This window comes from Carex rostrata, chromosome 5, assembly GCF_964058835.1.
Source record: "Carex rostrata chromosome 5, lpCarRost1.2, whole genome shotgun sequence".
NCBI classification, from domain to species: domain Eukaryota; kingdom Viridiplantae; phylum Streptophyta; class Magnoliopsida; order Poales; family Cyperaceae; genus Carex; species Carex rostrata.
The window spans coordinates 7827214-7838576 of NC_135922.1; the positions used below are offsets into that span (position 1 = coordinate 7827214).

General features: G+C 36.8%; 1 protein-coding gene across 1 annotated transcript; it reads right to left on the reverse strand.

Moving 5' to 3' along the window:
- Positions 1–3226: 3226 nt before the first annotated feature.
- LOC144554819 (glutathione S-transferase 3-like) lies at positions 3227–4862 on the reverse strand. The gene is made up of 3 exons (XM_078303170.1): positions 4776–4862; positions 4397–4445; positions 3227–3838 (listed from the first exon to the last, which is right to left on the reverse strand). Exons 1-3 carry the CDS (start codon positions 4860–4862, stop codon positions 3402–3404), a joined length of 573 nt encoding a protein of 190 aa, XP_078159296.1. The 3' UTR covers positions 3227–3401.
- Positions 4863–11363: the final 6501 nt, after the last annotated feature.

The following is an 11363-nucleotide window of genomic DNA, read 5'->3' on the forward strand; positions in this document are numbered from 1 at the left end:
ATGCGGTATGCGGACGCATATGCGGATTTTAAAATAAAAATTCATGTATATATATATTCATATTCATATATTTGAATTTATTTTCACATAATAACATAATCAACAATAATTTTTTGACTTTTTTAATATAAATTTTAATTAAAATACAATCAAATTATCAAAACCGCATGGAAAGACTGCATGGCCGCATATTTCAGTCCGCATGGCCGCATAGTCAGACCGCATGGCTGCATATTCGGACCGCATGACTGCATTTTTAATCCGCATGACCGCATATTCGGACCGCATATGCGGCCGCATGGTCAAAACCGCATGAGCATTCTAAGCACGACTGCCGATCGCATACGCATATGCGGCCCATGCGGCCGCATTTTAAAATACTGGATTGAATAACACATGACCCAATGATAGCTTAACCAAACAGTAGAACAAGACTGGACCATTAGATCAGTAATTTTCAATTTATATTAATAAATTGTAAAAAAATTCAATAAAATATATAATTTGTTCTCCAAGCACATTTTAATATAGAGATCACATCTAATGGTTTGGATTGACTTCTTGGACTTTAAAAATTAAAAAATGACTTAATTGCACGAGACCTCACGAACAATCGATTTGATATTAGCCACTTGATTTAAATTCAGATCTAGGGTTTCATTTGATTTGCAACTCTCACCCTTTGTATTCCTTTTTATTGGATGCAAGTCCCTAGAACAACCAATATGTGTGAGGGTTAAAGTAATTCAATACTAATTTGAATTGTAAACGGTTCACTTTAAAAACCGCATCGGATTAAGTTTTTATACATGGTTTTACTTTAAAAACCGTATATGATGTGTTTGGCGAAAAAAAAAAATGTGAAATGTACTTGGCTTTTTATAAAAAATGTGATTTTTTATTTTGGTTGAAAACATAAAAACCCTAGGATTTTCTTGGTACTGAGCTCAAATTCTTGCTATACCGATGCATGGCTATTTGTTTTATTGTTAATTACCTTTGTGTTATCATGTAAAATTAGTATTGAATTACTTTAACCCTCACACATATTGGTTGTTCTAGGGACTTGCATCCAATAAAAAGGAATACAAAGGGTGAGAGTTGCAAATTAATAAGTTTGTAATTAGATAATGTCAGAAAAACTAAATTGCATAATAGTAACATTTTATCAAACAATGAAATTTGACAACATGTCTCACAGATTTATTCAAAGCCAATTTATTCCTTTAAAAAAAATAAAACAAAATGTCAGAATCCCATTTTTTGTATATTTGATTCTATCTTTGTGCGATTATTGTAACTGCAACACCATTTTATGTTAGTAATTAATTTTTTTATTATATATATATATATATATGAGGAGGGATCCACTTTCTTTTTTGGTGACACCGAATTATACCATACATTTTCAAAGTCCAAACAGTCAATCCAAACCATTCAACATAATGGATATATTAAAATGGGCTTGCATATCAAATTTTACATTTTTTTTGAATTTTTTATTATTTATTCAGATGTGTACAAAAATTCAATGGTATGAAAACAATGATTTTGTAAAATATTTAAGAAATAGTAAACAAATTCGAAAAAGTATATAATTTGATCTGCAAGTACATTTTAATATATCCATCATGTTGAAAGATTTGGATTGACTATTTGAACTTTAAAAACTTTAAAAATATAACGTGTAATTCAGTGTCACCAAAAAAGTGTATAAGTGGATCCCTCCTCTCTCTCTCTCTCTCTCTCTCTCTCTGTATATATAGAGGTTACCTAATATCAAATCGATTGTTCATGAGGTCTCATACAACTAAATCGTTTTTCAATTTTCAAAGTCCAAAAAGTCGATCCAAACCGTTAGATATGATCTCTATATTGAAATGTGATTGGAGACTAAATTTTATATTTTTTTTACTATTTATTAAGCCACATTGGATCAACGATTTTTTTAATATTTTTTTACTATTTTAGTTTTACTATTTGGTTAAGCCAGGATCAACGATTTTCAACGTGACTTAATAAATAGTAAAAATTACACGAGAAAAATTATATTGTTTTTCATAATGATTGAATATCCGAATTATATCCGTATCTGTATTCGTATCCGTTAATATCCGATCCAAATTCATATCCTTTTAATATCCAATTTGTATCGGTCTAATATGTGATCCGGAACCGTATCCGAAAAACAAATACGGATAGGGATATGAATTTACCACAATCCGATCCGTATCCAAAAACTAGCTTTTTATTATAATGCTGGGGTTCAATATAGGGTTATGCATGTCATTAGATTAGAGTTAATCAAGGTCCTATCGTCTCTCCAACCTCTATCTTCCAACTAATGGTGAAGTTTTATATCCAATATTGTTTTAGATTATTACAGTGAAGTATACTAAAATCCCAATAATTCAAAATTACCACATTCTTCAACAATCCCCGTCTCTTTTGATTAATTAAACTTCAAATTTACAATAAAGAGAAACAAACAAGAAAAAAGGTAAACAACAGAACAAAAGGAATAGAAGGAATAATTACTCTTTTCCTAGCAAAATATACTCTTTGAACTAACGAACAATATTTGTTATATTATATCAACCTTTAGCTTATATATAATTTCATAATAATAAAATTAATAGCTTTCCAAATCTTGGGGAATTACTGAGCAAATATATCATAACGTTGATGTACAAAAAGACACGACCAAAAAAAAAAGTAATTGCAAATGGCTGGTTGTTCATGCAATGGATTTTTGAAGTCCACAAAGCAAAAGCAATGGAATTAAAGATGAAATTTAAGGGTGTCCACATAGCACAAAGCAAAAGCAGTATCATTTCATTGTCTGGCCATCATGTTCCACCTCTTTTGAATAATAAAGCTTCAAATTTACAAAATAGAGATGAAAATAAAAAGAAAACGGTACAACAGAAAGAAAGGAATAATTAATTACTCTTTGATTCTAGCAAAATATACTCTTTTACCTAACGAACATTATTTGTAAAAGTTATAACAATTAACCTCGGCTACTTTAATATATAATTTCATAACCATCAAAATTATAGCTCTGGAAATCTTACGGAATTAATGATCAAATATTATCATAACACTACTGTACTAAAAAACCAAAATAATTAATGCTATGCAAAGTTTTCCTGCCTTTTATTTCTAAATAATTATAAGGAAGTTCATTTCTATCAGAATTCTTTTTGAAAAAACGCAAACCCCAAATTTAAATGACCATTTATTAATGATTAATTATTAAAGTCTACACTCAAAGACACTTCACAACGCAATGCTGTGATGCATCCTCAATATCCCAAACAGAGAATTTCTGAAAGCAAAACATGCAACAAAACACAAATTGACACAAACCAAACCAAACCAACCCAAACAAACAATAATTACAGAGGTATAGAAGCAGCGGTCTTCTTCCAAGCGTCACGAGCCGAGATATTCTCCCACCATGCCTTAACATGCGGCCTAGAATTGATCAAATCGGCCTTGGGTGTCTTGAGAAATAGGTATATCTCGGGCATATGGTTCAAATCCGCAAGGGTAAATTCGTCTCCGGCCATGTATTTGTTCTTTGACAGGTGGGCCTCATACACATCTAGTACTGCGCTTAATTGTTTGGCCTTTGCCTCTACATTTTCCATGTCAGTTTTCATGCCAAGCAACGGCTTGATGAGGATCTCAAAGTTTATTCCGTGGATTAACGGGTTGAATTGGGAGGATTCAACTTGAAGCCATGTCTCGAACTTTGCTAAGCTGGCAGGGATGAGGTTGGTCCCACTCTCCTTGTACTTGGTTGCAATGTAGCGAGTGATTGCACGAGATTCTATGAAAAATAAATTACACAAGTTTTAGGTGGAAACTATATAGCTAATTTATTATAAATCTCTGTCTTGATATGGTTATATGAGAAGTTCTAATATTGAAGAGTTGTGCATGATGTCAAAATTTGCAGGGAACACAAAAAAAAAATTGACCAACTTTTAAGGGACTTGCTTATGAAATATACATATGTTGAAATTTGGAGCAGAACGGAGTAGCTCCGATGGGCATCGGACCTACTTTTGGGTCCAATAAGCTCCAACACCGTCCGATCTACATTAAGATATGTGTGGACGGAAATTGAAACAGACGCACGGATTTTAAGTAGAGTACACGCATCTAAATGCAGGTCGGACGGTGATTGAGCCCATTGAACCAAAGTTGGTCCGATGGGCATCAAACCTACTCTGAATTCAATTTGGAGATGTTGCACACATTATAATATCGAAAGCTTTCTACATTTTATATGATTAAGGTTAGTATAATTTGAGCAATATTGAAAATGCATTTCATCTATTTCAAGGACTGAAAGATGCCAAAGAAAAATTTGATCAGAACTTACCGAACAGGGCCTCATCGCCATCTTCAAGTGCTGGGACTTGACCAAATGGCTGAAAAAGATTCACAAAAAAAATATTAAGAACAACATGCATTTTATCTATAGGAACGAAATCTAATTTTCAGAGAATAAAATTATCAAAAAAATGCATTTTATCTATTTCAGTAGAAATCACTACCAAATTACTATACAAGTAACTAATAAATTCAAACACTTTTAGATCATGATTTCTACAATAGTTTAATTTTTCAAAAATAGAGTATACTTTGACTTGATCTAATTAATCGATTAATACTGTGAAATTAAGATCTGATCACACATCAGATTAAATCTAAACAAAATCAATCAGATCAAAAGAGATAGAGAGAGATTAGAACGATACATTGAGAACGAGGAATTCAGGCTTTTTGTGAGCACCGGTGGAGAGATCGATGGTGATAAACTCAAACTCCAATACCTTCTCGTTCATAATACATGAGATGTTTATTTAAACTTATTTAGTTTTAATATTTGCTTGCGTATATTTTTTTTATTTTTGTAGGAAAAATATATTTGTATGAATAATTAAAATTATTTTTTTCTTTGCACATGAAAGATAACGAATGTTATGATTTAAAAATTACTACTAATTTACAATGATATTTAAAATTGTGATGTATAAATTAATCAAGGATATTGTGATCATTTCAAACGTAAAATTGAGAATTAAATAGTAATTAATTGTTATTAATTAAAATTTAAAAGCCGATCTTATTAGGACTAAAGACTAAATCAAATATAATAGTATCTGAATCCAACCTGACCCGATAGCACCTCTACACACATCAACTCATTTATGCAAATTTTATGCACAATTTTACTTCTTCTTTTTTTATAGATAAAAATACTTTTATTATTCGTTAAAATATCCAGATGGAAAAAAGAATTTGTAAATAATATAAATAATACTTTTATTACTCTGAAACTGATAATAAAGTATATGATATTTCTAAAAGAGGAGGGTTCCACTGAATCCAATTTCTCTACTCCCAAATGCACCCAAAATTTTGCACCATCCGATCTCCACCAAAATTCGTGTTGATCTAACGCTGATCAGATTAAAAAATCAACATTCTGGAACTGGACGCCTCCAGTTCTCCCTCTGTCTCTCTCTCCGAACAGAGCCAGTGCAAAAACGATAGAAGAAGAAAAAACCTCAACCCTAACCCTCGCCTCTCAGATCAACGCTCTGATCTCCCCGTCGTCGCTTTCTGCAACGAGGTCTCGTTGATTTGGGGAATTTGGGAGTTACCGTTGGGATGTTTGAAAGAGGAGAGGAAGAGAAACGGCGTGAATCGCTAACGGAGAAGGAAGTAAGTGAGACTGACAAGCAGGACCAGGTGACTGGAAGGGTTATCTCGCCGTGAGGATCAATTAACATGACAAGTCGGTCCTAGAGTATCAGTAATGGAGATAGGTAATAGTGAATAACTGGAGGAGATAGCGCAAATCCTTTTCGCGTGACCTCCCCAGGGTCGTTAGTCTGTTAGGCCATGTCAGCGCACACTCTCTGACATGTCAGTCCGAGGTTAATTAGGAGAATTTACTTTACCAATTTGCTTTCTGTTTGTTGTAAAAGGATCGCCTATAAAAGGGGATCAGAGTTATGGAACCATTTTTATGCTTTTGAATATTATGAAAAGTGATTTCTCGGTTGGAGAATCCATTTCGCTGTTCTTATCTTTTTCTCTTTTTCCTCAAATTACTTGTTCTTTCTGTTAGAAATCGATTACAATCGATTTCTCCTGCATCTGAGATCCAGTCTCGTTGCAGTTGTGGTATCAGAGCGCACGATCATATCTGGGAAGTGTGAGTTCGAGCTACCGAGATGCCGCCAAAGCTGCGAAGTAACGAAATACCTGAAGAGATATCAGCTGATCTGTCATCAATCCATGAGAGGATCGAATCGTTGTCAAGAGAGTCGCAATCCACTCTGCAAGCTCAAGGGAACCAGCTCCAAGCTCAGTTCCAGTCTCAAATCCAGATGATGGATATGCAGACTCAAGTTCAGTTCAGAGAGCACTCCGATCGAATCGGGGAGTTGAAGGTGTCAGTCGATGGACTAGCAAACATGCTGAAATCCTTTCTCTCAATCCAAAACCCAGGTACAGGCCCTAGTAGTAGTTCTATTCCGATATCGGATTGTGTATCCAAAGATAGAAGGGAGGATAGAAGAGACACATCACCTGATAGGGAGGGGCATGGTGAATCTGGAAATGGTAGAAGTAACCGGTACCAAGATTACAATAATCAGAAAATACTCATGCCTAGAGTTGATTTTCCGATATTTGAAGGGGATAATGCCACTAAATGGTTAGATCACTGCAACCTGTACTTTGAAGTGAATCAAACTGCCGAAACCTATAAAACCATAATGGCAACAGTAAATTTTGTGGGTGATGCTGATGAATGGTACAGTTGTTACTGAGTTGAAAACCCAAATCCACCTTGGCCTATCTTAGTGGATGCAGTTTTCGAGAGATTTAAAAAAAGAAACTGTGTAAACCCAGTGGTACAATTTAGAAGAACCCAACAAGTGGATACTGTAGATGAGTATATAAGAGAATTCCAGAGAGCCAAAGCAAGGTTACTAGCTGAAACTGGGATTAAACATGAATTTTTCTTTGTGTGGAGCTTTATCAGTGGGTTAAAGGGTGAAATCCAGAACTCCATACATCTCTTCAAACCACAAACACTAAATGATGCTTTCAATTTGGCTTTAGATTTAGAGGTAGTTGTGGGACCCAATGACAGAAGGCCCAGTTTTGTGAGAACCATGCCTACTCAAAATTTTAGAACCTTGACTCCTCCAACTAAAACTTACATCAAACCTCCAAATAAACCCCAGATGATTGAATCCACACCAGCTCACAAACCTTTCAACAAACCACCAAACAATTTAACCTTGGATCAAAAAAGGGCAATGGGCTTATGTTTCAGGTGCAATGATAAATGGAGCCAGGGGCATAAATGTCCAAGAAGGGTAAATTTGTTGGAGGGAGAAGAAGAAGAAGAAGGGGAGATAGAAATGATTGCAGATGAAGTGCAGTATGAGAAGTTTGAGGAGCAAGAAGAAGGGAAGAGAAAGGAGCACCAGATTGTAACCTTGAGTGCTTTTAGTGGCAATGGTTGCAACAGAACCCTGATGTACCATGGTCAACTCAACCAAGAACCAATTTGCATACTAGTAGACACTGGCGCTACCCATTCATTTATAAGCCCAACTTTAGTAAAAAATTTGGACATTCCCACCACACCCTCACCAAAACTTCCTGTTAGAGGAGCATGGGGTACAAAAGAAATGGCTAAAAACCTGTGCAAGGAGGTTAAATTCAAAATCCACAACCACCCATTTTCAGCAAACAACCTAATGGTACTGGGAGTACAAGGGTATGACCTAGTGTTAGGTTATGATTGGATTGCCAGTATGGGAGATGTGGGGTTAAGATTGAGTAAAGGGGAAATGAGAGTAGAATGTGAAGGGAAACCAGTAGTTTTGGTCACAGATGACATGAGAGCTGAGGTGAAGCTTTTGGAAGGAGAGGTAGACTTGGAGAAAGAGTATAGAAGTGGCAATCAAATCTTTTATGCTCAAATTTACAGGTTGGAAGAAGTGAAGGACATTCAATCATGCCAGAATGATCCTGAAATTGAGGAAGTGCTGCAAAACTTCTCAATTCTCTTTGAAGAACCCAAAACCTTACCTCCAAATAGATTCATAGACCACAAAATCCCTCTGAAACCTGACTCTCAACCTTTCAACCTAAGACCTTATAGGTTCTCATACTCCCAGAAGACTGAAATTGAGAAAATTGTACAGGATCTGATGGATCAAGGGTTCATAAGGCCTAGCACCAGCCCATACTCATCTCCAGTGCTATTGGTGAAGAAGAAGGACAATAGTTGGAGGATGTGTATTGATTACAGGAGGTTGAATGCCGAAACTGTGAAAAATAAGTTTCCTATACCCATAATTGATGATTTGTTGGATGAGCTACATGGGGCACAGTATTTTACAAAGCTAGACTTGAGGTCTGGCTACCATCAGATCAGAATGGATGAAGGAGATATCCATAAAACGGCTTTCCAGACTCATGAAGGGCTATATGAATTTTTGGTGATGCCATTTGGGTTGACTAATGCCCCTGCCTCATTCCAAGCTTTGATGAACACCATATTCAAGGCACACTTGAGAAAATTTGTTTTAGTGTTTTTTTATGATATTTTGGTGTACAGCCCAGATCTTGCTTCACATTCGAAACACCTCAAAATAGTGCTTGAAATTCTAAAAGAGAACCAATTGTATGTGAAAAGGTCAAAATGTTCATTTGGGGTAACAAAAATAGAATATTTAGGACATGTCATCTCAAAAGAGGGGGTAGCCACAGATTTCACAAAAATAGATGACATGCTCAAATGGCCGGTGCCAAAGTCTGTCAAAGGGTTGAGGGGGTTTTAGGCTTAACTGGTTATTATAGAAAATTCATAAAGGGCTATAGTGTTATTTCTAAACCTTTGACTGACCTGTTAAAGAAAAATGCTTTCAGTTGGTCCTTAACAGCACAACAGGCTTTTGAAGAACTGAAGCAAGCCATGGTGAGAGCACCAGTACTCAAGTTGCCAGATTTCACACTTCCCTTTGTGATTGAGACTGATGCCAGTCAGACTGGTATTGGAGCTGTACTGATGCAGTGTAAAAGACCCATTGCTTTCATGAGTAAAAAGTTGGGATTGAAGAATCAAGCATTATCCACTTATGAGAAGGAGCTGCTAGCTTTGTACACTGCAGTAACTAAGTGGAGACACTACCTTTTGAGTGGTAAATTCATAATAAAAACTGATCAGATTAGCCTGAAGTACTTGTTAGAGCAGAAGATCAACACACCCATGCAACACAAGGGGTTGAGCAAGATGTTGGGCTTGAATTACAAAATTGAATATAAAAAAGGGGTAGAGAACAAGGTGGCTGATGCTCTATCAAGGAGGGATGAAGGTGGGGCTGAGTTAGAGATTAAATAAGGGGTGATCTGTGCTGTTAGTGAATTGCAACCACAGTGGATGTTAGATGTCATAACCAGCTATGAAGGAGATGTGTGGGTGGAAGGATTGAAAGAAAAGCTGAAGGCAAATACTGAGCAAGAGCAACATCAACAACTTTCTGAGTACCAAGGAGTAATCAGGTACAAGGGAAGGGTATGTGTAGGCAGTCAAGGTGATTGGAGGCAAAAGATTTTGAAAGAGTTGCATGGTTCAAGCCTGAGAGGCCATTCAGGGATCACTGCAACTTATCAAAGAGTAAAGCAAAACTTTTATTGGCCAAGGTTGAAGGAAGAAGTGCATTTGTTTGTGCAAAATTGTGAAAATTGCCAGCTCAACAAGGTGGAACATACAGCCAGCCCTGGACTGTTACAGCCCTTACCAGTACCAGAAGAAGCTTGGTCAAGTGTGGGAATGGATTTTATAACTGGGTTGCCAAAATCAAAGGGATATGAGGTAATTATGGTTGTAGTAGATAGACTTACAAAATATGCCAATTTTACCCCTCTGACCCATCCATACAGTGCCACCACAATAGCTCAAGCCTTTATGGACACCGTGTATAAATTACATGGCCTACCCCTGAACATAGTATCTGATAGGGATCCCATATTTACAAGTAGATTCTGGCAGGAATTGATGAAAAAGATGGAAGTCAAACTCAACATGAGTACCTCCTATCACCCACAGTCTGACGGTCAAACAGAAAAGGTCAACCAGTGCCTTGAGCATTATTTGAGGAGTATGGTGTTTGAAAGGCATAATTGTTGGATGAATTACCTGACACTTGCTGAATGGTGGTACAATTCAACCTGGCACAATGCAATTAAACTGACCCCTTTTGAAGCCTTGTATGGTTATGCTCCTCCCCAGCTAGCCTTGGCTAGTGCTCCTAAAAGTCAAGTAGAATCCGTGAATCTCTTTTTAAGGGATCGACAATCAGCACTCACCCAGCTGAAATCCAATCTCAGAAAGGCTCAAGAACGCATGAAAAAAAATGCTGACAAAAACCAAAGTGAGAGGAAATTTGAGGAAGGGGATTGGGTGTACCTGAAACTACAACCATACAGGCAAATATCAGTGGCAGGAAGGAAGAATCAGAAATTAAGTTCTCGTTATTATGGGCCATTTGAAGTGATTCAAAGAATTGGAAAGGTAGCCTACAAGCTCAATTTGCCTCCTGATTCACTCGTCCACCCAGTGTTTCATGTGTCGCAACTTAAGAAGAAGTTGGGAGATGCACAGACCCCTTCTCCAACCTTACCAATTATAGGACCCAAAGCTAATGATAAACCGATCCCAATGCTGGTCCTGGCACGAAGGATGATCAAAAACGCAATGAACCATTGGTGCAGGTCTTAGTCCAATGGAGGGGACAATCTGAAGAGGATGCTACATGGGAGAATTTTGATGATATCAATCGCCAATATCCCGAATTCATTCGTGAGGACATGAATTTTGCTAAGGAGGGTGGAGTGCAACGAGGTCTCGTTGATTTGGGGAATTTGGGAGTTACCGTTGGGATGTTTGAAAGAGGAGAGGAAGAGAAACGGCGTGAATCGCTAACGGAGAAGGAAGTAAGTGAGACTGACAAGCAGGACCAGGTGACTGGAAGGGTTATCTCGCCGTGAGGATCAATTAACATGACAAGTGGGTCCTAGAGTATCAGTAATGGAGATAGGTAGTAGTGAATAACTGGAGGAGATAGCGCAAATCCTTTTCGCGTGACCTCCCCAGGGTCGTTAGTCTGTTAGGCCATGTCAGCGCACGCTCTCTTACAATATAGTAATATTAGATAAAATTTTGAAAAACTACACAATGTTGAGAATCAGTCCTAAAAATACTGGTTGGCTGGTACCACAGGTACTCAACAGTGCATCAAAATCCAAAATGC

Excerpts from the sequence above, each read along its gene's own strand:
- LOC144554819 (XM_078303170.1), bottom strand. The coding sequence starts at position 4,862 with ATGAACGAGAAGGTATTGGAGTTTGAGTTTATCACCATCGATCTCTCC. Across the intron at positions 4,446-4,775 it reads CTGAATTCCTCGTTCTCAAT|CCATTTGGTCAAGTCCCAGC; the intron begins GTATCGTTCTAA and ends AATCTTTTTCAG. Across the intron at positions 3,839-4,396 it reads TGGCGATGAGGCCCTGTTCG|AATCTCGTGCAATCACTCGC; the intron begins GTAAGTTCTGAT and ends TATTTTTCATAG.